The 27,500-nt window shown below is 44.8% G+C and overlaps 3 protein-coding genes across 5 annotated transcripts in view; 2 read left to right on the forward strand and 1 right to left on the reverse strand.

Annotated features, from left to right (window-relative positions):
* The first annotated feature begins 7,453 nt into the window (after positions 1–7,453).
* On the forward strand, positions 7,454–11,098 carry LOC115187356 (dynactin subunit 6). The gene is made up of 7 exons (XM_029746421.1): positions 7,454–7,542; positions 7,809–7,873; positions 8,100–8,205; positions 8,963–9,051; positions 9,807–9,854; positions 10,253–10,395; positions 10,579–11,098. The coding sequence occupies exons 1-7, from the start codon at positions 7,514–7,516 to the stop codon at positions 10,681–10,683; spliced, it is 585 nt and encodes a 194-aa protein (XP_029602281.1). The 5' UTR covers positions 7,454–7,513; the 3' UTR covers positions 10,684–11,098.
* Positions 11,099–12,535: 1,437 nt separating this feature from the next.
* Positions 12,536–27,500, reverse strand: part of gtf2e2 (general transcription factor IIE, polypeptide 2, beta) — a 27,457-nt gene continuing 12,492 nt past the window's right edge. For all 3 annotated transcript variants that reach the window (XM_029746426.1, XM_029746427.1, XM_029746425.1), the window contains exons 3-8: positions 19,253–19,344; positions 17,665–17,772; positions 16,797–16,979; positions 16,605–16,698; positions 15,349–15,464; positions 12,536–13,793 (exon numbers count right to left, since the gene is read on the reverse strand). In XM_029746426.1, coding sequence (XP_029602286.1) covers positions 13,677–13,793; positions 15,349–15,464; positions 16,605–16,698; positions 16,797–16,979; positions 17,665–17,772; positions 19,253–19,344 — 710 coding nt within the window. In that variant the 3' untranslated portion in view covers positions 12,536–13,676. The remainder of the gene's footprint in view (positions 13,794–15,348; positions 15,465–16,604; positions 16,699–16,796; positions 16,980–17,664; positions 17,773–19,252; positions 19,345–27,500) is intronic.
* Positions 20,329–27,500, forward strand: part of smim18 (small integral membrane protein 18) — a 14,724-nt gene continuing 7,552 nt past the window's right edge. The window contains exon 1 of the mRNA XM_029746428.1: positions 20,329–20,770. The gene's annotated coding sequence lies outside the window, so the exon portion shown is untranslated. The remainder of the gene's footprint in view (positions 20,771–27,500) is intronic.

A 27,500-nucleotide genomic window follows, 5' to 3' on the forward strand; every position in this document is an offset into this window, starting at 1 on the left:
GTTGTGAGTTAAAGGGGAGGTTGTATCATTTCATATCTACCATTTAACTGTTGTGAGTTAAAGGGGAGGTTGTATCATTTCACCTCTACCATTTAACTGTTGTGAGTTAAAGGGGAGGTTGTATCATTTCACCTCTACCATTTAACTGTTGTGAGTTAAAGGGGAGGTTGTATCATTTCACCTCTACCATTAACTGTTGTGAGTTAAAGGGGAGGTTGTATCATTTCACCTCTACCATTTAACTGTTATGAGTTAAAGGGGAGGTTGTATCATTTCATCTCTACCATTTAACTGTTATGAGTTAAAGGGGAGGTTGTATCATTTCATCTCTACCATGTAACTGTTGTGAGTTAAAGGGGAGGTTGTATCCTTTCATCTCTACCATTTAACTGTTGTGAGTTAAAGGGGAGGTTGTATCATTTCATCTCTACCATTTAACTGTTATGAGTTAAAGGGGAGGTTGTATCATTTCATCTCTACCATTTAACTGTTGTGAGTTAAAGGGGAGGTTGTATCATTTCACCTCTACCATTTAACTGTTATGAGTTAAAGGGGAGGTTGTATCATTTCACCTCTACCATTTAACTGTTATGAGTTAAAGGGGAGGTTGTATCATTTCACCTCTACCATTTAACTGTTATGAGTTAAAGGGGAGGTTGTATCATTTCACCTCTACCATTTAACTGTTGTGAGTTAAAGGGGAGGTTGTATCATTTCACCTCTACCATTTAACTGTTATGAGTTAAAGGGGAGGTTGTATCATTTTCCTTCCTAAAGGTTAATACTCGCCAACTGATTAGGGTCATTATTAGGAAAATAGGCTAGTTTTTTCTGGATGCTCCCAAATGGCACCATATTCCCTATATAGTGAACTACTTTAGACCAGAGCCATATTCCCTATATAGTGCACTACTGTTGACCAGGGCCCTATTCCCTATATAGTGCACTACTTTAGACCAGAGCCCTATTCCCTATATAGTGAACTACTTTAGACCAGAGCCCTATTCCCTATATAGTGAACTACCAGTGACCAGAGCCCTATTCCCTATATAGTGAACTACTAGTGACCAGGGCCCTATTCCCTATAGAGTGAACTACTAGTGACCAGAGCCCTATTCCCTATATAGTGAACTACTAGTGACCAGAGCCCTATTCCCTATATAGTGCACTACTAGTGACCAGGGCCCTATTCCCTATATAGTGCACTACTAGTGACCAGAGCCCTATTCCCTATATAGTGAACTACTAGTGACCAGAGCCCTATTCCCTATATAGTGAACTACTAGTGACCAGGGCCCTATTCCCTATATAGTGAACTACTAGTGACCAGAGCCCTATTCCCTATATAGTGAACTACTAGTGACCAGAGCCCTATTCCCTATATAGTGAACTACTAGTGACCAGAGCCCTATTCCCTATATAGTGCACTACTAGTGACCAGGGCCCTATTCCCTATATAGTGCACTACTAGTGACCAGAGCCCTATTCCCTATATAGTGAACTACTAGTGACCAGGGCCCTATTCCCTATATAGTGCAGTACTTTAGACCAGAGCCTAATGGACCCTAGTGAAAGTAGTTCCCTAGCTACCAAAATCAGCCCATGGACGTTAGTCTCTTCTTCTCTCAGTGAGTCGGGATCTGAGTACCTTCATGATGACTTCCAGAACGGAAAAACATGTGAACCTTTCTGATTGGTCCCAGAAACAGATGGGTTGGACCAGAGCCAGAACAGAGGTTTCAACATTTTCATTGGCTTTGCTACTCTGATTGGTTAGAAATGATCCAATCACTGAATAGCCTACTTTGTTTAGTACAACATCCCTCATGAGGTCACCAGAAACAATATTTTATTGAACCTTTATTTAACTAGGCAAGTCAGTTAAGATCAAATTGTTATTTACATTGACGGCCTACCCCGACCAAACTCGGACGGCGTTGGGCCAATTGTGCGCCGCCCTATGGGACTCCCAATCACGGCCGGTTGTGACACAGTGATTGTGAGACAGTGGTTGGGACACAGTGATTGGGACACAGTGATTGTGACACAGTGGTTGTGACACAGTGATTGTGACACAGTGATTGACACAGTGGTTGTGACACAGTGATTGTGACACAGTGATTGTGACACAGTGATTGACACAGTGATTGTGACACAGTGATTGGGACACAGTGATTGTGACACAGTGGTTGTGACACAGTGATTAGGACACAGTGGTTGTGACACCAGTGATTGGGACACAGTGATTGGGACACAGTGATTGGGACACAGGGATTGGGACACAGTGATTGGGACACAGGGATTGTGACACAGTGATTGTGACACAGTGATTGGGACACAGGGATTGTGACACAGTGATTGACACAGTGATTGACACAGTGGTTGTGACACAGTGATTGTGACACAGTGATTGTGACACAGTGATTGACACAGTGATTGTGACACAAGGATTGTGACACAAGGATTGTGACACAGTGATTGACACAGTGGTTGTGACACAGTGATTGTGACACAGTGATTGGGACACAGTGATTGTGACACAGTGATTGTGACACAGTGATTGGGACACAGTGGTTGGGACACAGTGATTGTGACACAGTGATTGGGACACAGTGATTGTGACACAGTGATTGGGACACAGTGATTGGGACACAGTGATTGTGACACAGTGATTGGGACACAGTGGTTGGGACACAGTGATTGTGACACAGTGATTGGGACACAGTGATTGTGACACAGTGATTGGGACACAGTGATTGACAGTCTCAGACTGAAGTATGTAGCAGACCGATAAAGCAGCGGAAGAATTCAGTTTGAGTCGTTAAGGCAACAAAAGTAGTGCAATAAATAGCGAATAGGGTTTGATATGGGACGGAGCCCCTGCAGTTATAATTTATGAATGACTGGTTGAATGCGAGTGGAGATAGTGGGGTTTTACTGCCACCTAGTGGACTGAGTGAATACTGCATCTAATTATTTTCCACTGAGTTGGAGGCATTCGACATCACAGAAATGTTTTGACTCTTGGAGACAACTTGCAAGAGTTCAAATAGATTCCCTGACTGAAAGAGTTAGAAATAAAATGATATGAGGTCAAATCCAAAAACTTTTTCAGTTTTGGTTTTGCAGTGTTGTCAACTTTGACATTAAAATAGTTAATGAATAGGGAAGCTCTCTAGCTCTCGTGTGTGTGTGTGTGTGTGTGTGTGTGTGTGTGTGTGTGTGTGTGTGTGTGTGTGTGTGTGTGTGTGTGTGTGTGTGTGTGTGTGTGTGTATTGCTGTTATGGCCTCCTGTTGGATGTCAGACAGGAAGCTCCTAACTACCCAGAGTTAATCAGTCATCTGCATTGTTTCCTCTGACTCAATAATGACTATAATGATGAATACTGATCACCTATTCATTCTTACACACACACACACACATACACACACACACACTATGATCCTCTCTCTCTCGATCTTAACAGGAAGTGGTGTAAGAGGGGATTGTTGTTCTGAGATGATGGACTTCCTGTATGGTTCTCAGAGTTCAACAGCAGCCAGAGGAAAGGACACACCTGCTGTGTGTGTGTGTGTGTGTGTGTGTGTGTGTGTGTGTGTGTGTGTGTGTGTGTGTGTGTGTGTGTGTGTGTGTGTGTGTGTGTGTGTGTGTGTGTGTGTGTGTGTACTAATTTCAGATACAGTGACATTGAGCTGTCAGCAGTGACGGGTTGATGATTGACAGGTAACTCTGTCCTCTGCGTACACACCGGTCGGCATGACAACGAGCGAATAGAGCCTGGGCTACAGTAAACACTGATCTGAGACCAGGATAAATGGTGTTTGGAGACTAGTCAAAGACAAGGTGGAGGTCAGAGTTCAACTATCAGTCAAAGACAAGGTGAGGTCAGAGTTCAACTATCAGTCAAAGACAAGGTGAGGTCAGAGTTCAACTATCAGTCAAAGACAAGGTGGAGGTCAGAGTTCAACTATCAGTCAAAGACAAGGTGGAGGTCAGAGTTCAACTATCAGTCAAGGACAAGGTGGAGGTCAGAGTTCAACTATCAGTCAAGGACAAGGTGAGGTCAGAGTTCAGCTATCAGTCAAGGACAAGGTGGAGGTCAGAGTTCAACTATCAGTCAAGGACAAGGTGGAGGTCAGAGTTCAACTATCAGTCAAGGACAAGGTGAGGTCAGAGTTCAACTATCAGTCAAAGACAAGGTGGAGGTCAGAGTTCAACTATCGGTCAAGGTGGAGGTCAGAGTTCAAAGGTAATAGAGAATTGTCCTGTTTGTCTGTTAGTTTTTATGGAGTTTGGGGTGAGTGTCTTTCTGTCCATCTGTCTGTAACTTCTCATCATCTTGTTTTGGTTTAGCCAGTCTGTTTAACTCATGTGAAGTGTGTTTTGGTTTAGCCAGTCTGTTTAACTCATGTGAAGTGTGTTTTGGTTTAGCCAGTCTGTTTAACTCATGTGAAATCTGTTTTGGTTTAGCCAGTCTGTTTAACTCATGTGAAGTGTGTTTTGGTTTAGCCAGTCTGTTTAACTCATGTGAAGTGTGTTTTGGTTTAGCCAGTCTGTTTAACTCATGTGAAGTGTGTTTTGGTTTAGCCAGTCTGTTTAACTCATGTGAAGTGTGTTTTGGTTTAGCCAGTCTGTTTAACTCATGTGAAGTGTGTTTTGGTTTAGCCAGTCTGTTTAACTCATGTGAAGTGTGTTTTGGTTTAGCCAGTCTGTTAACTCATGTGAAGTGTGTTTTGGTTTAGCCAGTCTGTTTAACTCATGTGAAGTGTGTTTTGGTTTAGCCAGTCTGTTTAACTCATGTGAAGTGTGTTTTGGTTTAGCCAGTCTGTTTAACTCATATGAAGTGTGTTTTGGTTTAGCCAGTCTGTTTAACTCATGTGAAGTCTGTTTTGGTTTAGCCAGTCTGTTTAACTCATGTGAAGTGTGTTTTGGTTTAGCCAGTCTGTTTAACTCATGTGAAATCTGTTTTGGTTTAGCCAGTCTGTTAACTCATGTGAAGTGTGTTTTTGGTTTAGCCAGTCTGTTAACCTCATATGAAGTGTGTGTTTGGTTTAGCCAGTCCTGTTTAACTCATGTGAAGTGTGTTTTGGTTTAGCCAGTCTGTTTAAACTCATGTGAAGTGTGTTTTGGTTTAGCCAGTCTGTTTAACTCATATGAAGTGTGTTTTTGGTTTAGCCAGTCTGTTTAACTCATGTGAAGTGTGTTTTGGTTTAGCCAGTCTTTAACTCATGTGAAGTCTGTTTTGGTTTAGCCAGTCTGTTTAACTCATGTGAAGTGTGTTTTGGTTTAGCCAGTCTGTTTAACTCATGTGAAGTCTGTTTTGGTTTAGCCAGTCTGTTTAACTCATGTGAAGTGTGTTTTGGTTTAGCCAGTCTGTTTAACTCATGTGAAATCTGTTTTGGTTTAGCCAGTCTGTTTAACTCATGTGAAGTGTGTTTTGGTTTAGCCAGTCTGTTTAACTCATGTGAAGTGTGTTTTGGTTTAGCCAGTCTGTTTAACTCATGTGAAGTGTGTTTTGGTTTAGCCAGTCTGTTTAACTCCTGTGAAATCTGTTTTGGTTTAGCCAGTCTGTTTAACTCATGTGAAGTGTGTTTTGGTTTAGCCAGTCTGTTTAACTCATGTGAAGTGTGTTTTGGTTAGCCAGTCTGTTTAACTCATGTGAAGTGTGTTTTGGTTAGCCAGTCTGTTTAACTCATGTGAAGTGTGTTTTGGTTTAGCCAGTCTGTTTAACTCATGTGAAGTGTGTTTTGGTTTAGCCAGTCTGTTTAACTCATGTGAAATCTGTTTTGGTTTAGCCAGTCTGTTTAACTCATGTGAAATCTGTTCTGTTCATACCTCGTCATCACGTCACTTCCTCCAACGTCTAAAAAGGGGAGAGTCTGGTTATACAATTGCTCTCTCTCTCTTTGTGTGCGTGTGCGTGTGCGTGTGTGTGTGTGTGTGTGTGTGTGTGTGTGTGTGTGTACATAATTCATATATTATGTACTACCTTCTAAATTAGGTTAGCGCATATTTAATCATTTATGTATTCTCTTCTTCTACAACCCATAATTAAGAATTTATAGAGTTTTGAAAATGCTAATTTCCTTTCTGATCTTGGCAGACATTTGAAAGTTTGAGTGATTTGAAGCTCTGTGTTTTGAAGTTCAGCCTGACTATCTAGAACATTTGTTGTTGATGATGCTTTTTTAAATGATCAGGAAGTGGGAGAGGTGGGAGAGGGTAATTGAAAAGTGTAAGTGTGTGTGTGTGTGTGTGTGTGTGTGTGTGTGTGTGTGTGTGTGTGTGTGTGTGTGTGTACTAATTTCAGATACAGTGACATTGAGCTGTCAGCAGTGACGGGTTGATGATTGACAGGTAACTCTGTCCTCTGTGTACACACCGGTCGGCATGACAACGAGCGAATACAGTCTGGGCTACAGTAAACACTGATCTGGGAACAGGATAAATGGTGATTGGAGACTAGTCAAGGACAAAGGTGGGAGGTTATAATTGAACTCTATCAGTCAAGGACAAGGTGAAGGTTATCTATCAGATGACTTGTTGTTGACACTTCTTATACTTTCACATCTACATAGGGGCTAGGGGATAAGGTTAGGAGATAGGGGCTAGGGGATAAGGTTAGGAGATAGGGGCTAGGGGATAAGGTTAGGAGATAGGGGATAAGGTTAGGAGATAGGGGCTAGGGGATAAGGTTAGGAGATAGGGGCTAGGGGACCAGGTTAGGAGATAGGGACTAGGGAATAAGGTTAGGAGATAGGGGCTAGGGGATAAGGTTAGGAGATAGGGGCTAGGGGATAAGATTAGGAGATAGGGGCTAGGGGACCAGGTTAGGAGATAGGGGCTAGGGGATCAGATTAGGAGATAGGTAACCGATGTGAAATGGCTAGCTAGTTAGCGGTGGTGCGCGCTAATAGCGTTTCAATCTGTAAAAGCCGCGGCTTTTGTGGCGCGATGGGTAACGATGCTTCGAGGGTGGCTGTTGTCGACGTACGCAGAGGGTCCCTGGTTCGAGGCGAGGAGAGGGACGGAAGCTATACTGTTACATACAGACACCGGTTAGTCAGGCTGATTGAGGTAGTATGTAGATATGGTTAAAGTGACTATGCATATATGATGAACAGAGAGTAACAGTAACGTAAAAGAGGGGTTGGCGGGTGGTGGGACACAATGCAGATAGCCCGGTTAGCCAATGTGCGGAGCACTGGTTGGTCGGCCCAATTGAGGTAGTATGTACATGAATGTATAGTTAAAGTGACTATGCATATATGATAAACAGAGAGTAGCATAAAAAGGAGAAGAAAAAAAAATAATACTTAAACCATTTTCTCTGAATACTATAAGGAGATTAGGTCAGCTGCAGTTTTATAAACATTCGCTAGGTGACAGTAAATCCCCATTAATCCCCTCCCCTCCTCATCTTGTCTGCGTTCCACGCAAGCGCACAATGACGTCGTTTATCCTGAGAAGGATTCGAAATCAATTGTCGAAAAACTCAAGTCGATCAACAAAATGTCGGATAAACAAAGTGCTCAAAAAAGGTATTACGAATCCAACTTGAATTCGTTTTTAGTACAGTATTGTGTATCAAATAACACATTGTTACTGTCTCATAATGTTTTATGATAGTTTGAATGTGTTAAACAAGGTGAATATGTTTTAGGAAACCGCTAGCTAACGTAACTAGCTAAGTTAGCTGCTTGCTATAGCTAAAATCGTAACTAACTTGTAGACATACCGATGATTCATAAATGGTACGTTTTTTTGTATGGCTGATTATTACCAACACTTGGTTTTCTGTTTGTAGTGCTAAAATAGCAGCTGGCGCCGTGGTGTGCGTGGAAAGCGAGATCAGAGGGGACGTCACTATTGGTAAGAGGACGTAAAATGTAGCCTTTAGCTTAGCTAGCCAGGTAACGCTCGCTAACTATTTATTTAACAATGAGCAACAACATTCGTTTGTCTGTAGTAGCTCTAGTCTCCATATAGCTTGACATTATTACATGGTTCAGGTTACTGAGTACATATCCACTTTGCAGCCAACTAAAATGGCTAACGTAGGAGGCTAACGTTACACATTTGACTATGGTTCTTCCAGGTGCCAGAACGGTGGTCCATCCCAAAGCCCGCATTATAGCCGAGGCAGGACCCATAGTCATCGGAGAAGGCAACCTCATCGAGGAACAAGCTCTCATAATTAACAGGTGAACATAACAATAGTGAATCTTATAGAAGTGGAAGGGTGCAATGGTGAGGTCTCTCCTGTGTTCTATTGACGCCTCTTTCTCCCCCTCCCTCTTTCTCCCCCTCCCCTGTTACATCCATCCATTCTCCCTACACTTTATTCCTTCCATCCTTTTATTCTGTCTTTCCCCCACCTCTCTTTTGCTCTCTCCTACCTCTGTTTCCTCTGCCATATGATTGTCTCTGTTTCCTCTGCCATATTATGGCCTCTGTTTCCTCTGCCATATTATGGGTTCTGTTTCCTCTGCCATATTATGGGTTCTGTTTTCTCTGCCATATTATGGCCTCTGTTTCCTCTGCCATATTATGGCCTCTGTTTCCTCTGCCATATTATGGCCTCTGTTTCCTCTGCCATATTATGGCCTCTGTTTCCTCTGCCATATTATGTCCTCTGTTTCCTCTGCCATATTATGTTCTCTGTTTCCTCTGCCATATTATGGCCTCTGTTTCCTCTGCCATATTATGGCCTCTGTTTCCTCTGCCATATTATGTTCTCTGTTTCCTCTGCCATATTATGGTCTCTGTTTCCTCTGCCATATTATGGCCTCTGTTTCCTCTGCCATATTATGGTCTCTGTTTCCTCTGCCATATTATGGCCTCTGTTTCCTCTGCCATATTATGGGTTCTGTTTTCTCTGCCAAATTATGGCCTCTGTTTCCTCTGCCATATGATGGTCTACATGGTAGTGATTGAAGCTGGTTGTCTGTCTCTGATCAGTTATCCAGAGAACATAGCGCCTGACTCTGAGGGAGTGGAGCCCAAGACGATGACCATCGGCATCAACAACGTGTTTGAAGTTGGATGTAGTATCCTTTTATATTGAAGTGTGGTACACTGACCTATAGGGTACAGCCACTGACCTATAGGGTACAGCCACTGACCTATAGGGTACAGCCACTGACCTATAGGGTACAGCCACTGACCTATAGGGTACAGCCACTGACCTATAGGGTACAGCCACTGACCTATAGGGTACAGCCACTGACCTATAGGGTACAGCCACTGACCTATAGGGTACAGCCACTGACCCTATAGGGTACAGCCACTGACCTATAGGGTACAGCCACTGACCTATAGGGTACAGCCACTGACCTATAGGGTACAGCCACTGACCTATAGGGTACAGCCACTGACCTATAGGGTACAGCCACTGACATATAGGGTACAGCCACTGACCTATAGGGTACAGCCACTGACCTATAGGGTACAGCCACTGACCTATAGGGTACAGCCACTGACCTATAGGGTACAGCCACTGACCTATAGGGTACAGCCACTGACCTATAGGGTACAGCCACTGACCTATAGGGTACAGCCACTGACCTATAGGGTACAGCCACTGACCTATAGGGTACAGCCACTGACCTATAGGGTACAGCCACTGACCTATAGGGTACAGCATATAGAGGTGTAGTACAGCCAATGACTGAGCTTTAGGGTACAGGTATTTGGACATTTGACCTCTGTCTAATATTACATATATGTATGTGTGTATATTGTTGCTCTGAAAGTCATTTTGTTGGTAAAGTATGAAACTATCCTTAACCAATGATACTTGCAGTGTCTCAAGCTTTGAAAATTGGGGACAACAATGTCATAGAATCCAAAGGTAAGAAAGGTTAAAATGCCACAAATTCAGTAATGACAGTCTTCTTCCCAATGTTCTATATGACTGAGTGTGTCTGTGTAGTTTGGTTTTTAAATGACTTATGGAGAGAACCCTTCTATCATCTGAACTGTTGATTGGTTTATAAATCACTTATGGAGAGAACCCTTCTATCATCTGAACTGTTGATTGGTTTATAAATCACTTATGGAGAGAACCCTTCCATCATCTGAACTGTTGATTGGTTTATAAATCACTTATGGAGAGAACTCTTCCATCATCTGAACTGTTGATTGGTTTATAAATCACTTATGGAGAGAACTCTTCCATCATCTGAACTGTGTTCTCACATATCTGTTCAATCCCCTCCCCTCCCTCCACCCCTCCCTCCTCCTCTCCAGCTGACCTGGGCAGGAACATGATTCTAACTTCTGGTTGTATCATCGGTGCCTGTTGCCAGGTCAACACCTGTGAGGTCATACCTGAAAACACTGTCATCTTTGGCTCGGGGTGTCAGAGACGTGTGCAGACAGAGCGACCACAGGTACACACACACACACACACACACACACTGAGATTAGTGTTCTACAGGTCTGTGTGTATAAGACATGTACATACAGTCTATGTAGCTTTGTCTTTCTCCACTTTATACCAAAGAACCAGTCCATCCACTGTTTCCTCGTCAGCAGTGAAGAACAACATGTCTTTGTGTTCATGTGTTCTGCAGCCTCAGACTCTTCAGCTTGACTTCCTGATGAAGATCCTCCCCAACTACCACCACATGAAGAAGACTGTCAAAACCACGTCCGCAGTCACGCCGGCCAAAAACTAACCCCCAGCTCGCAGCCCCGGGCTGAAAATGTACCTCTCTGGCAGACAGCGAATGAAGGAATATCTTACCACTCAAAATGGACCTCTCTGGCAGACAGCGAATGAAGGAATATCTTGCCACTCAAAATGGACCTCTCTGGCAGACAGCGAATGAAGGAATATCTTACCACTCAAAATGGACTGCTACTACTTTAACAAATAACTGAAGAATGTCACTGAACTGTTCTCCTTGTCTCGCCACACCAAGGTCCTGTTTCCCAGACCCAGCTGGATTTAAAAAGTTTTTAGTCCATGATTAGGCTTGACCTGTGACTGGGAAACGGCCCCTTTGTAGTGGAAGTGTTATATGTTTCCTGTCTGACTGTTTACCACCAAATGCTTTATATCCAAATGTAATTAAAAGGACTTATTTCAAAGTTTTAGTTTGCTGTTTGGAGACTGTAGGACAGTGTTGCTGTACTCAGACTAGAAATACTCACTGGGTGTGTCCCAATAATCTCCCCTTTCTCCCAAAGTGTGCACTTGTTCACTTCCCTACATGGATTTTAGGATTCCTCCCAGTTCTAACCTTCTCATCCAATGGGTTTTGAGGAGACGATGAGAGGACTCAAGGAAATCCAATCCAATCGGTTTTGGTTTAGCCAGTCTGTTTAACTACATGACGTCCTCAACGTAGTCAGTATGTGACATGAGGTTGAAAACCAGGCGGGCAGCTGTGTTCTGGATACGTTGCAGGGGTTTGATGGCACAAGTAGGGAGCCCAGCCAACAGAGTTGCAGTAGTCCAGATGGGAGAGGACAACTGCCTGGATTAGGACCTGTGCCCCTTGCTGAGTGAGGCAGGGTCGTAGTCTATGGACGCTGTAGAGCATGAACCTACAGGAGCGAGTCACTGCTTTGATGTTTGGAGAGAACGAGAGGGTGTTGTCCAGGGTCACGCCACTGGTGTCGGCAACCGTGATGGAGGTCTTTGAGTGGTCAGGCCTTCCCTGGGAGGAAGAGCAGCTCCGTCTTGTCTAGGTTGAGCTTGAGGTGGTGGGCCGACATCCAAGCTGAGATATCGGCCAGGCACACACAGATGTGTGTCACCACCTTGGTGTCAGAAGGGGGAAGGAGAAAAGCAGTCGAGTGTCATCTATCTCAGTGCTAGCAGGGGGTGGGCCACCATCCTTGTTTTTGTATTTAAAGCTGTTCAGAGTTTGTAGGTTAGAAATGTAATTAGTCATGTTGGGTAGAGTTGGAAAACTAGTCGCAAATGGGATTAGAACTGGCGACCTTGTCAGGTTGCAACGCGCGTTTAACACCCCCCCATACACCTCCAACCTGACACCCTAAAAATGTGTCTCTCAGCTGTAAATTCCACTCACTGATCTGTCATTAAGCCTTGCCCACTGAGCTTTCATCCAACCAGTCTATTCGCCCACTGAGCCTTCATCCAACCAGTCTATTCATCCACTGAGCTTTCATCCAACCAGTCTATTCGCCCACTGAGCTTTCGTCCAGCCGGTCTATTCGTCCACTGAGCTTTCGTCCAGCCGGTCTATTCGTCCACTGAGCCATGATCCAACCAGTCTATTCGCCCACTGAGCCATGATCCAACCAGTCTATTCGCCCACTGAGCTTTCGTCCAGCCGGTCTATTCGCCCACTGAGCTTTCATCCAACCAGTCTATTCATCCACTGAGCTTTCATCCAACCAGTCTATTCGTCCACTGAGCTTTCATCCAACCAATCTTCATTTGTCTTTCCGTGATTCCTCACATCCTCTTTCTCCGAATCAGATATTACCTTTAAATGTAAGCGGGCAACAATCAGATCCAATCCAGGCCTCATGTTATGAAGAAGAAACAGTACAGTGTGTTTTCTATGACTTTATTGTGTGTCCGTCAGAGAAAGGCCTCAGGAAACGGTACTGTGTGTAACATGCTCAGTAATGAAGAAAGCTCCGAGACCAGCGGGCACCAACCAACCAGGAAGTGGAGATACAGGGTGTGTAGGCTTTTGTTCTAGCCCTGCACTAACACAACCGATTCACCCAATCAAAGTCTTGATGAACAGTTTATTAGCTGAGTAGGATATACTGATGAACAGTTTATTAGATGAGTAGTATATTCTGTAAGTATGAAGGGTTCTATGGGAGTGGGGTGTTTGTCTAGCCTGGTTTCAACTCTGCTATGACTCCTTGTCATGCCGTTTGGAATGACAGCACAAAGACCTGGGACCAGGCTAGTGTTTGTCTGAGTAAACATGGTAGATTCTACGAGTTGTTTAGCTAATTCAGGAGTGTTTGTGCAGGTCTGGAGCAAAACCCTGCACGGCCTGTATTTCTCCAGGTTGCCATTGGTGACCACTGTTGTAAATGAACATAAGGAACATCCACAGCAGATGATCAGACTGCTATTATTTAAACCACTTCCACACACATTCTCTCTCCAATACCACACACACAGTGTCCATCCTGTTCCAGACATTTACACATTCAGCCCCTCCTTCTAAGGCTGGAACTTTCCCAGACATCCCCATTGGAGTATTACCAGATTCCAGGGAATTTGTCGTTACAGGAATATTCCAACTGGGATTTCTGGAAAACCTGGAATTTTTGCTACCCTAAAGCCGTCCACCTTTTGTATTACTGCTTAGAACCAAACTGGTACAGTATTATCAAAAAGGACAGCGAGCGCCTCTTTAGGTTGGTGTGTTTGGCAAGGACTTCGCTTCAGTCAATCAGTCAGCCATCTTGTGTCTCAATGTTCCAAAATGGCTTCCTTTCCTCATCTCCTTTATCATCAGGGAGGAAAGGACACAAGAAAAGGAAGCAAGTTCACACTTTTGAGACACCGCCATTGTCTCCTCTCATCTTCATTGTAGTTTTGGTGAGACAAATAAAAAAAGTTTATTTCCGGCAAAACAAACTACAAAAACAACAACTCCCAGGTCACCCCTCTCTCACTGGGCCAGGGAAGAGGATGTGGGAGGGGTATAACCAGGAAGTGACATCACTTCTTAGCGGGTACGCCCTCTGAGTAGTCCTCCAGTACTCCAGCCAGATGGTCGTTGTGAGTCTTGAAGCGCCTCTTCTTCTGTCCACCTGGCTTCTTCCTCTTGATTGGTAACTGTAGCAACACCACCAAAACAGACAATTATTGTAGAAACAACCAATCACAGATAAGTTATGTGATATGGATGAAGCAGTGTGTCAGTACTCAGTCGGGGTACCAGAGAGAGAGGAGAGGAATATAAAAAACAGACGGGGAGGGAAGGAGACAAGCTGAGAAATATGCAGAGAAAGATAGAGAGAGTGATAGGATAAGAGAGTGATAGATGGAGAGAGTGATAGAGCTAGGAGATGTGGACATAAATCCGTACCACCATAAATTGACTAAATTATCACAATGTCGATAAATAGAACAAGTTTATAACATGAATGCGCCTCTCAGTTACTTTTTATATGACCCTTCAACTTACTACTTCTGTTGTAACGATCAACTGTCTCGGTAACAAATAGCCCATATCAGTATATCAGACACGACTTATTTCATGTTAAACATCACATTCCTCTAGTAAAGGATCCTTATCATTACTATCCACATGTTAAACATCACATTCCTCTAGTAAAGGATCCTTATCATTACTATCCACATGTCAAACATCACATTCCTCTAGTAAAGGATCCTTATCATTACTATCCACATGTCAAACATCACATTCCTCTAGTAAAGGATCCTTATCATTACTATCCACATGTTAAACATCACATTCCTCTAGTAAAGGATCCTTATCATTACTATCCACATGTTAAACATCACATTCCTCTAGTAAAGGATCCTTATCATTACTATCCACATGTCAAACATCACATTCCACTAGTAAAGGATCCTTATCATTACTATCCACATGTTAAACATCACATTCCTCTAGTAAAGGATCCTTATCATTACTATCCACATGTCAAACATCACATTCCTCTAGTAAAGGATCCTTATCATTACTATCCACATGTTAAACATCACATTCCTCTAGTAAAGGATCCTTATCATTACTATCCACATGTCAAACATCACATTCCTCTAGTAAAGGATCCTTATCATTACTATCCACATGTTAAACATCACATTCCTCTAGTAAAGGATCCTTATCATTACTATCCACATGTCAAACATCACATTCCTCTAGTAAAGGATCCTTATCATTACTATCCACATGTCAAACATCACATTCCTCTAGTAAAGGATCCTTATCATTACTATCCACATGTCAAATGTCCTCTCTCTGTTCTGTGTGGGTGTCAAGATCATTTTCGGTTTATTGTCCCAGCAATGTGACAGACCGGCAGGCCTGGGCAATTCCAGTCCTCGGGGGGGGGGGGGGGGGGGGGGGCTTGATTGGTGTCACACCTTTCCCCCCATCCCCTAGCAAAACACAGCTGATTTAAACTAACTGCTTTCTACACTGAAGATCATGATTAGTTGAGACCCATTACTGGAGTCAGGTGCGTTAGCTGGGGCTGGGGCAAAAGTGTAACGCCAATCAGGCCCCCCCGAGGACTGGAATTACCCAGGCCTGTGAGACAGAAATAGAAACAGAAAGAGAGAGAGAGAGAGAAAAGAGGTGGAGAGGTAGAGAGATCTGGAGAGGTAGAGAAAGAGGTGGGGAGAGAGAGAAACTCACCACTTTCTTGGGTCCAGTCTCCTGCATGGAGGAGATGCCCTGTCTCTTGAGATAGTCCTCTATCTTCTCTTCGTCCATAGAGTCCACTGGGATACTCCGCCACAGCTTGGTGAACTCTGGGACCATAGACCAGGAAACACAGACAGGATACCATTAGCTCAGGTAGGACAATAGCAGTAGTAGTTTATTACATTTTTACAAAAAGGTCGTACTTGGCAGATAAAAGCTGAATTGCAGTACACAATACATACAAGTAAACAAATCAAAACATACAAGTAAGCAAACAAATTAAATTCAGTTAATATCCTATATTGACTGAATGAATCCTGGTATGAACGAACTGAAAGCTCTACACTTCAAAATTACGTCATAGTAAAAAATAAAAAAATATATAAACCTGCGGGATCTAACCACTGGGAGGAGCCATTGAGGTCATTACGTAACAGAGAAACCAGACCAAGCAAAGGGAGAGAAACCAGACCGAGCAAAGGGAGAGAAACCAGACCGAGCAAAGGGAGAGAAACCAGACCGAGCAAAGGGAGAGAAACCAGACCGAGCAAAGGGAGAGAAACCAGACCGAGCAAAGGGAGAGAAACCAGACCGAGCAAAGGGAGAGAAACCAGACCGAGCAAAGGGAGAGAAACCAGACCAAGCAAAGGGAGAGAAACCATACCAAGCAAAGGGAGAGAAACCAGACCGAGCAAAGGGAGAGAAACCAGACCAAGCAAAGGGAGAGAAACCTTACCAGTGCTCACACTTTCTACAGAGAACTAAGTGACTTTATGCAGTTGTACTTTAGACATCACTTCTTTAGACTTATAAAACATAAAAAACATTTTTTTTTAAACCTTTGGCAATATTTACAGAATGTATTTCATGTCAATAAAGCTCCTTTAACTGAAATAAGGAAGAGAGACCTTATCAACGCTCTTATCTGAATCTACTGCAAACTGATAATTAAGGGATGAAATTGTACCAACACTTTCACATTCTGCATTGGAAGACAGGAGAAAAACCCTACCAATGCTCAGCTTTTCAACATTGATTTAATGGGGAGAAACTATACAGATGCTCTCATCTTCAACCACTGCAAACTAAATTAAGGGAGAGACCATACCAACACTCTAGTTCTAATTAACATTATATTCTCACCTTCTACAGATAACTAAGCAAAAGACACCATACCAATGCTCCCACTCATCTACCATGAGGGCAGTTTTTTTATTAAGGTAGAGAAACTACACCAACGCTCTCACCTTCGTCAACTGTAAACTGACAGTGTTTATCATTATAGAACAGAATCTTCTTCTTGTCTGGTCTTGTCACAAAGATGATCTGGTCTCCCAAAACCTGGGGAGGAACAGAGGCCGTTACTATGTCTGACTCATTAATACTCTCTCTCTCACACACACACACACACACACACACACACACACACACACACACACCTTTAGTGCCTTGGCAGAGTTAGGTAGTCCCTCCTCCACATCGTCTAGCAGTAATCCTCCCAGTCCCAGCTGGTCATGTTTATCCAACAGTCTGAGCAGGGCTTTCTTGTCCTTCAGGTGATATTTGGGCTTGAAGGCATATTTCCCATCCCTCACCTCTATCTTAGGGTTACTGGCCAGCGCCTGGGGGACGGGACAGAGACTTAGTCAAGTCACATTTATTTCAACTTTATTTACATGGGTCTCAAAACACTTGTCTGTTTGGCCTTGTGGAAGATGAGGGTGAGACGGAGGTAAATAGAGGGAGAGAGCAAGAAGAGAGAGAGGTGGAAGATGGTTTCTAAAAACGATGTTTTATGAATAGAATAATGAGGGCAATAGTTTGGGGAGGTGGTAGTGGTTTTAAAGATTTCACAATTAATCATTATCATTTAGCACATTGTTTCTGATACATGTCTTATTCCCTCTCTCTCTCCTTCACAGACACACATGGGGCAGCAGGTGCTTGTGGGAGGTGGGAACTCAAACGTTACTGTTCACATGCTTTTGAAATCAAACCAATTCTTCAACCAATAGGATTTCAGCTAGCTAAAAGTTGCTAATAATAAAGTTAGCTAGCTTGCTTAACCTTGATCATATTGTCAAACGATCTACATTATTCACATTGATAAGTTTGTAATTGTCAAAAACAGATTTGGCGTCATCTATTGAAAAGGTGAAAGGTCAAGCAACAAAACATTCTCAGTTTCCCACTCGCACCTCCCGATAATTCTGATAACATGAACGCCCCAACACACACCTCAGTCATCAGCCATTGTTTCTGCTTCATGATAACTCTGATAACCCCAACACACACACACACACACACCTCAGTCATCAGCCATTGTTTCTGCTTCATGCCGATGTCCAGTAGTTTGGTCTCATCTAGAATCTCCTCCACAGTCAAGTGGTGAGTATCACCACGCTGGTGTCTGGTCTGGAGGACAGGAAGGAACATAGAGGAACAGGAAGGAACATAGAGGAACACATGATCAATAGTGAGACTCAGGGCTGGAAATGAAGCTAACCTGCTAGTCAAGGCTTTCAGTTTGGGCTTGAAAATATGACAAACTAAGACCAGCAGTAAAAATGTTGACTTTTCAAGTATGGCATTTAGGACCTGAATGTCACCCAGGCTAGTGTTGTCTAATAGCCAGGTGGACCGTTCCTAAAATCCTTGAATTCAGTGTAGTAGGCCGAGTACCGTACAGAGAAGAACAGAACTCAGAATCCAGGACCTTATTGGTTGGTCACATGATACATTGCTTAAAAGAAGTCATCTGTGAAACAGCAGCTTGTCTGCATCGACTGTGTCAAGACAAGGTAGCTTCAGTACTGGGAGAAGGCACAGAGCACACACACACACACACACACACACACACACACACACACACACACAGGCACACACACACACACACACACACACACAGGCACACACACACACACACACAATCTGTGAACGTTATGCAGATTGTTATGAGTCAAAGTCTGGTGTGAAAAACCACCCAGGCTGTCAGAGTTACTGTACCAGAGCTCAACCATAAACATGTTGACTAGCAAACGTGTGTGTGTGTGTGTGTGTGTGTGTGTGTGTGTGTGTGTGTGTGTGTGTGTGTGTGTGTGTGTGTGTGTGTGTTGTTTACTTCCAAAAGAAAGAGTGGAGAGCCAAAGAGTAGAAGGAGAAACTAACATCACAATAAACACAATAAGACAGATGGAGGGTTCAGAGGGGTTAAAGGTCAGTGGGGTAATTGAGATGACAGCTCAGACTGTTGAAGGAGGAAGTAACAACCCAATAAGACAGATGGAGGGTTCAGAGGGGTTAAAGGTCAGTGGGGTAATTGAGATGACAGCTCAGACTGTTGAAGGAGGAAGTAACAACCCAATAAGACAGATGGAGGGTTCAGAGGGGTTAAAGGTCAGTGGGGTAATTGAGATGACAGCTCAGACTGTTGAAGGAGGAAGTAACAACCCAATAAGACAGATGGAGGGTTCAGAGGGGTTAAAGGACAGTGGGGTAATTGAGATGACAGCTCAGACTGTTGAAGGAGGAAGTAACAACCCAATAAGACAGATGGAGGGTTCAGAGGGGTTAAAGGACAGTGGGGTAATTGAGATGACAGCTCAGACTGTTGAGGGAGGAAGCTCACCATTCTGGACACCACTGAACAACCTCTATGACACCATGTCATTACTACAGTGGTGACAGTAAGATAACTGTGTGTGGTGCTGTGTAGATCAGTTGGTAGAGCATGACGCTAGCAACACCAGGCTTGTGGGTTCCACCAGTACGCAAACTGAACACACTCACTACTGTTAGTCACTCTGGACAATCTGCTAAATGACTCAAACATCATGGACATGGCATCATCCACGTATTGTGTGTGTGTGTGTGTGTGTGTGTGTGTCCACCTTACCTTCATGTAGTTGACTATCTTAGCCAGGCAACCAAACTTGTAGCCAGAGCTGCCTGTCAGAGCCTTCAGGTTAAAGTTACCATTACTGGTGTCTGGAGAGGAAGAGAGAGAAAAAAAAACTAGTCAGATAAAACTATATCATAATTACCAGCTCAAATACAGACCAGGATCAGAATCTATACATGTTGTCCAGTTCAAATACAGACCAGGATCAGGATCTATACATGTTGTCCAGCTCAAATAAAGACCAGGATCAGGATCTATACATGTTGTCCAGTTCAAATAAAGACCAGGATCAGAATCTATACATGTTGTCCAGTTCAAATAAAGACCAGGATCAGAATCTATACATGTTGTCCAGCTCAAATAAAGACCAGGATCAGAATCTATACATGTTGTCCAGTTCAAATAAAGACCAGGATCAGAATCTATACATGTTGTCCAGTTCAAATAAAGACCAGGATCAGAATCTATACATGTTGTCCAGCTCAAATAAAGACCAGGATCAGAATCTATACATGTTGTCCAGCTCAAATAAAATCAAGGATCAGAATCTATACATGCTGTCCAGCTCTTGTGCAACACTAAGATAAGAGCAGTTTTTCAATAGACTCATATAGGTCCTGTGAATATCAGTTATTCAATAGACTCATATAGGTCCTGTGAATATCAGTTATTCAATAGACTCATATAGGTCCTGTGAATATCACTTATTCAACAGACTCATATAGGTCCTGTGAATATCAGTTATTCAATAGACTCATATAGGTCCTGTGAATATCAGTTATTCAATAGACTCATATAGGTCCTGTGAATATCACTTATTCAACAGACTCATATAGGTCCTGTGAATATCACTTATTCAATAGACTCATATAGGTCCTGTGAATATCACATTGTACTAATTCAATAACGTTGTGATTATATTGTTTTTGTGGAAGATTTAAAAAAAGATTTTAAAGAATTAAAAGCTGTAATAGAAGCACTAGGAAGTGCCATTCCCCCTGTGTCTGATATGGGTATAAGGGCACTAGCTAGGGGGTATAAGGGCACTAGCTAGGGGGTATAAGGGCACTAGCTAGGGTTCAGTTTCAGGCCCTACTCTAGTGGCTCTGCGTCTTTGGCTTCAGCTGTAAGATCCTCTTTCTGGAGACAAGCCAATCAGAGCAGCCCGTTGGTGTGACTCACTAAATGATTCATCACGTGGGCGGGAGCTGCTGCTGGGTGCTAATGAGAAGGCGGGGCATTCATTTAATCTGAGAAGATTTGGCCAATAGAGAGGAGAGGAACGGGGGTGAGCTTAGCCATTGGTAGAGCGGTAAGGTCTGAGCACAGGCTGTGCCTAGTGTGGGGAAGATGAGCAGAACTGCAAGGAGTGGCAGGGAGGAGAGAGAGGGAGGGAGAGGGACAGAGAGAGAGAGAGAGAGAGAGAGAGGGACAGAGCGGGGGAAGGGAGAGCAAGAGCATCTTTTGCCTGTATCCTTTACAAGCATCCACCCCACAGTATAAGCTACACAGGTGAGTCTGCATATTGCTCTGGCACAACGACGGTAAGTCTGTGTGTGTGTGTGTGTGTGTGGACACAGGCAGATCTACAGTCTGTTTGCATGCTTGCCTGCTACAGCCATGTCTCAGGGCAAGGCGTGTGTGTGTGTGTGTGTGTGTGTGTGTTGTGTGTTGTGTTGTGTGTGGTGTGTGTTGTGTGTGGTGTGGTGTGGTGTGTGTGTTGTGGTGTGTGTGTGCATCTACTAGCCCAATCCATGCTATGAAGCCTACATTATATCTGTGATTGCTTTCATAAGAGGAGGGTTTACCTTCCATCCCTACAGCATTCTGGATAACAGCACTACATTATAAATGGTAAGGTTTATCAGCACCAGAGGACAGACAGACGGTAGGTAGCCCAGTCTATGGGTTATGCTGTGAGCAGACAGACAGTAGCCCAGTCTATGGGTTATGCTGTGAGCAGACAGACAGGATGAGTGTTAATATAACAGACTGTCAGACTAAAGGATGAGTGTTTATATAACAGACTGTCAGACTAAAGGATGAGTGTTTATATAACAGACTGTCAGACTAAAGGATGAGTGTTAATATAACAGACTGTCAGACTAAAGGATGAGTGTTTATATAACAGACTGTCAGAGTAAAGGATGAGTGTTTATATAACAGACTGTCAGACTAAAGGATGAGTGTTTTTGTAACAGACTGTCAGAATAAAGGATGAGTGTTTATATAACAGACTGTCAGAATAAAGGATGAGTGTTTATATAACAGACTGTCAGAATAAAGGATGAGTGTTTATATAACAGACTGTCAGAATAAAGGATGAGTGTTAATATAACAGACTGTCAGACTAAAGGATGAGTGTTTTTGAAACAGACTGTCAGACTAAAGGATGAGTGTTTATGTAACAGACTGTCAGACTAAAGGATGAGTGTTTATATAACAGACTGTCAGACTAAAGGATGAGTATTTATATAACAGACTGTCAGACTAAAGGATGAGTGTTTATGTAACAGACTGTCAGACTAAAGGATGAGTGTTTTTGAAACAGACTGTCAGAATAAAGGATGAGTGTTAATATAACAGACTGTCAGAGTAAAGGATGAGTGTTTATATAACAGACTGTCAGAGTAAAGGATGAGTGTTTATATAACAGACTGTCAGAGTAAAGGATGAGTGTTAATATAACAGACTGTCAGAGTAAAGGATGAGTGTTTATATAACAGACTGTCAGACTAAAGGATGAGTGTTTATATAACAGACTGTCAGACTAAAGGATGAGTGTTTATATAACAGACTGTCAGAGTAAAGGATGAGTGTTTATATAACAGACTGTCAGAGTAAAGGATGAGTGTTTATATAACAGACTGTCAGAGTAAAGGATGAGTGTTTATATAACAGACAGTCAGACTAAAGGATGAGTGTTTATATAACAGACTGTCAGACTAAAGGATGAGTGTTTATATAACAGACTGTCAGACTAAAGGATGAGTGTTTATATAACAGACTGTCAGACTAAAGGATGAGTGTTCTTGTAACAGACTGTCAGACTAAAGGATGAGTGTTTATATAACAGACTGTCAGACTAAAGGATGAGTGTTTATATAACAGACTGTCAGACTAAAGGATGAGTGTTTATATAACAGACTGTCAGACTAAAGGATGAGTGTTTATATAACAGACTGTCAGACTAAAGGATGAGTGTTCTTGTAACAGACTGTCAGACTAAAGGATGAGTGTTTATATAACAGACTGTCAGACTAAAGGATGAGTGTTTATATAACAGACTGTCAGAGTAAAGGATGAGTGTTTATATAACAGACTGTCAGAGTAAAGGATGAGTGTTAATATAACAGACTGTCAGAGTAAAGGATGAGTGTTTATATAACAGACTGTCAGAGTAAAGGATGAGTGTTTATATAACAGACTGTCAGACTAAAGGATGAGTGTTTATATAACAGACTGTCAGACTAAAGGATGAGTGTTTATATAACAGACTGTCAGAGTAAAGGATGAGTGTTTTTGTAACAGACTGTCAGACTAAAGGATGAGTGTTTATATAACAGACTGTCAGAATAAAGGATGAGTGTCGCAGAACAGAGACTAGACTGCTTGAGGATGGTTCCTGGTCTAAACGAGTGCACTACATAGGGAATAGGGTGCCAAGCAGGCAGTAAGGCTGTTGTGATTCAGACTGGTAAAGAGAGATGACCAGGCTTCTTCTCCTACAAGGATTTCAATAAGGACACACACACACAAACTCTATAAGGGTTTAATTAGGATGGATTTGGCTGGCTGGATGCAGCTGGCTGTATTCCCCCCCCCCCTCCAGATTGGATGGGACTAGACATTAAGGGGGGGGAGGGGGGGGGCCTGCAGACAGACACAGCAGGAGACACCACTCTGCCTCAGCCTGCATGCTGTCTGGGGTCATACACCACTTCAGGGAGAAGACACAGAAAAGAGAGGGGGAGGAACAGAGAGAGAGGAGGTAGAGGGTAATGGTAACAGAGAGGGGTGTAGTGCTGGGGAACTAGACTATGGTAGTGTAGGTAGAGGGGGTAGAGGGTAGTGAGGAACAGAGAGGGGTGTAGTGCTGGGGAACTAGACTATGGTAGTGTAGGTAGAGGAGGTAGAGGGTAGGGAGGAACAGAGAGGGGTGTAGTGCTGGGGAACTAGACTATGGTAGTGTAGGTAGAGGGGGTAGAGGGTAGGGAGGAACAGAGAGGGGTGTAGTGCTGGGGAACTAGACTATGGTAGTGTGGGTATAGGGGGTAGAGGGTAATGGGAACAGAGAGGGGTGTAGTGCTGGGGAACTAGACTATGGTAGTGTGGGTATAGGGGGTAGAGGGTAGGGAGGAACAGAGAGGGGTGTAGTGCTGGGGAACTAGACTATGGTAGTGTGGGTAGAGGGGGTAGAGGGTAATGGTAACAGAGAGGGGTGTAGTGCTGGGGAACTAGACTATGGTAGTGTGGGTAGAGGGGGTAGAGGGTAGGGAGGAACAGAGAGGGGTGTAGTGCTGGGGAACTAGACTATGGTAGTGTAGGTATAGGAGGTAGAGGGTAGGGAGGAACAGAGAGGGGTGTAGTGCTGGGGAACTAGACTATGGTAGTGTAGGTAGAGGGGGTAGAGGGTAGGGAGGAACAGAGAGGGGTGTAGTGCTGGGGAACTAGACTATGGTAGTGTGGGTATAGGGGGTAGAGGGTAGGGAGGAACAGAGAGGGGTGTAGTGCTGGGGAACTAGACTATGGTAGTGTAGGTATAGGAGGTAGAGGGTAGGGAGGAACAGAGAGGGGTGTAGTCCTGGGGAACTAGACTATGGTAGTGTAGGTAGAGGGGGTAGAGGGTAGGGAGGAACAGAGAGGGGTGTAGTGCTGGGGAACTAGACTATGGTAGTGTGGGTATAGGGGGTAGAGGGTAGGGAGGAACAGAGAGGGGTGTAGTGCTGGGGAACTAGACTATGGTAGTGTAGGTAGAGGGGGTAGAGGGTAGGGAGGAACAGAGAGGGGTGTAGTGCTGGGGAACTAGACTATGGTAGTGTGGGTATAGGGGGTAGAGGGTAGGGAGGAACAGAGAGGGGTGTAGTGCTGGGGAACTAGACTATGGTAGTGTGGGTAGAGGGGGTAGAGGGTAGGGAGGAACAGAGAGGGGTGTAGTGCTGGGGAACTAGACTATGGTAGTGTAGGTAGAGGGGGTAGAGGGTAGGGAGGAACAGAGAGGGGTGTAGTGCTGGGGAACTAGACTATGGTAGTGTGGGTAGAGGGGGGTAGAGGGTAGGGAGGAACAGAGAGGGGTGTAGTGCTGGGGAACTAGACTATGGTAGTGTGGGTAGAGGGGGTAGAGGGTAGGGAGGAACAGAGAGGGGTGTAGTGCTGGGGAACTAGACTATGGTAGTGTAGGTAGAGGGGGTAGAGGGTAGGGAGGAACAGAGAGGGGTGTAGTGCTGGGGAACTAGACTATGGTAGTGTAGGTAGAGGGGGTAGAGGGTAGGGAGGAACAGAGAGGGGTGTAGTGCTGGGGAACTAGACTATGGTAGTGTGGGTAGAGGGGGTAGAGGGTAATGGGAACAGAGAGGGGTGTAGTGCTGGGGAACTAGACTATGGTAGTGTGGGTATAGGAGGTAGAGGGTAGGGAGGAACAGAGAGGGGTGTAGTGCTGGGGAACTAGACTATGGTAGTGTGGGTAGAGGGGGTAGAGGGTAATGGTAACAGAGAGGGGTGTAGTGCTGGGGAACTAGACTATGGTAGTGTAGGTAGAGGGGGTAGAGGGTAGGGAGGAACAGAGAGGGGTGTAGTGCTGGGGAACTAGACTATGGTAGTGTGGGTAGAGGGGGTAGAGGGTAATGGGAACAGAGAGGGGTGTAGTGCTGGGGAACTAGACTATGGTAGTGTAGGTAGAGGGGGGTAGAGGGTAGGGAGGAACAGAGAGGGGTGTAGTGCTGGGGAACTAGACTATGGTAGTGTAGGTAGAGGGGGTAGAGGGTAGGGAGGAACAGAGAGGGGGTGTAGTGCTGGGGAACTAGACTATGGTAGTGTGGGTAGAGGGGGTAGAGGGTAGGGAGGAACAGAGAGGGGTGTAGTGCTGGGGAACTAGACTATGGTAGTGTAGGTAGAGGGGGTAGAGGGTAGGGAGGAACAGAGAGGGGTGTAGTGCTGGGGAACTAGACTATGGTAGTGTGGGTAGAGGGGGTAGAGGGTAATGGGAACAGAGAGGGGTGTAGTGCTGGGGAACTAGACTATGGTAGTGTGGGTATAGGGGGTAGAGGGTAATGGGAACAGAGAGGGGTGTAGTGCTGGGGAACTAGACTATGGTAGTGTAGGTATAGGGGGTAGAGGGTAGGGAGGAACAGAGAGGGGTGTAGTGCTGGGGAACTAGACTATGGTAGTGTGGGTATAGGGGGTAGAGGGTAGGGAGGAACAGAGAGGGGTGTAGTGCTGGGGAACTAGACTATGGTAGTGTAGGTATAGGGGGTAGAGGGTAGGGAGGAACAGAGAGGGGTGTAGTGCTGGGGAACTAGACTATGGTAGTGTAGGTAGAGGAGGTAGAGGGTAGGGAGGAACAGAGAGGGGTGTAGTGCTGGGGAACTAGACTATGGTAGTGTAGGTAGAGGGGGTAGAGGGTAGGGAGGAACAGAGAGGGGTGTAGTGCTGGGGAACTAGACTATGGTAGTGTAGGTATAGGGGGTAGAGGGTAGGGAGGAACAGAGAGGGGTGTAGTGCTGGGGAACTAGACTATGGTAGTGTGGGTAGAGGGGGTAGAGGGTAGGGAGGAACAGAGAGGGGTGTAGTGCTGGGGAACTAGACTATGGTAGTGTAGGTAGAGGGGGTAGAGGGTAGGGAGGAACAGAGAGGGGTGTAGTGCTGGGGAACTAGACTATGGTAGTGTAGGTAGAGGGGGTAGAGGGTAATGGGAACAGAGAGGGGTGTAGTGCTGGGGAACTAGACTATGGTAGTGTGGGTAGAGGGGGGTAGAGGGTAGGGAGGAACAGAGAGGGGTGTAGTGCTGGGGAACTAGACTATGGTAGTGTAGGTATAGGGGGTAGAGGGTAGGGAGGAACAGAGAGGGGTGTAGTGCTGGGGAACTAGACTATGGTAGTGTGGGTAGAGGGGGTAGAGGGTAGGGAGGAACAGAGAGGGGTGTAGTGCTGGGGAACTAGACTATGGTAGTGTGGGTAGAGGGGGTAGAGGGTAATGGGAACAGAGAGGGGTGTAGTGCTGGGGAACTAGACTATGGTAGTGTGGGTATAGGGGGTAGAGGGTAATGGGAACAGAGAGGGGTGTAGTGCTGGGGAACTAGACTATGGTAGTGTGGGTAGAGGGGGTAGAGGGTAGGGAGGAACAGAGAGGGGTGTAGTGCTGGGGAACTAGACTATGGTAGTGTGGGTATAGGGGGTAGAGGGTAGGGAGGAACAGAGAGGGGTGTAGTGCTGGGGAACTAGACTATGGTAGTGTAGGTAGAGGGGGTAGAGGGTAGGGAGGAACAGAGAGGGGTGTAGTGCTGGGGAACTAGACTATGGTAGTGTAGGTAGAGGGGGTAGAGGGTAGGGAGGAACAGAGAGGGGTGTAGTGCTGGGGAACTAGACTATGGTAGTGTGGGTAGAGGGGGTAGAGGGTAGGGAGGAACAGAGAGGGGTGTAGTGCTGGGGAACTAGACTATGGTAGTGTAGGTATAGGGGGTAGAGGGTAGGGAGGAACAGAGAGGGGTGTAGTGCTGGGGAACTAGACTATGGTAGTGTGGGTAGAGGGGGTAGAGGGTAATGGTAACAGAGAGGGGTGTAGTGCTGGGGAACTAGACTATGGTAGTGTGGGTAGAGGGGGTAGAGGGTAGGGAGGAACAGAGAGGGGTGTAGTGCTGGGGAACTAGACTATGGTAGTGTAGGTATAGGAGGTAGAGGGTAGGGAGGAACAGAGAGGGGTGTAGTGCTGGGGAACTAGACTATGGTAGTGTAGGTAGAGGGGGTAGAGGGTAGGGAGGAACAGAGAGGGGTGTAGTGCTGGGGAACTAGACTATGGTAGTGTAGGTAGAGGGGGTAGAGGGTAGGGAGGAACAGAGAGGGGTGTAGTGCTGGGGAACTAGACTATGGTAGTGTGGGTAGAGGGGGTAGAGGGTAGGGAGGAACAGAGAGGGGTGTAGTGCTGGGGAACTAGACTATGGTAGTGTAGGTAGAGGGGGTAGAGGGTAATGGGAACAGAGAGGGGTGTAGTGCTGGGGAACTAGACTATGGTAGTGTGGGTAGAGGGG

Source organism: Salmo trutta, unplaced genomic scaffold (assembly GCF_901001165.1).
Source record: "Salmo trutta unplaced genomic scaffold, fSalTru1.1, whole genome shotgun sequence".
Lineage (NCBI taxonomy): Eukaryota > Metazoa > Chordata > Actinopteri > Salmoniformes > Salmonidae > Salmo > Salmo trutta.

What these genes read in the sequence shown, in the direction of transcription:
- LOC115187356 (XM_029746421.1), top strand. Translation starts at nt 7,514, where the DNA reads ATGTCGGATAAACAAAGTGCTCAAAAAAG. An exon ending in CAGAGGGGACGTCACTATTG is followed by an intron (nt 7,874 to 8,099) that starts GTAAGAGGACGT and finishes TGGTTCTTCCAG; the next exon opens with GTGCCAGAACGGTGGTCCAT. An exon ending in CAAGCTCTCATAATTAACAG is followed by an intron (nt 8,206 to 8,962) that starts GTGAACATAACA and finishes GTCTCTGATCAG; the next exon opens with TTATCCAGAGAACATAGCGC.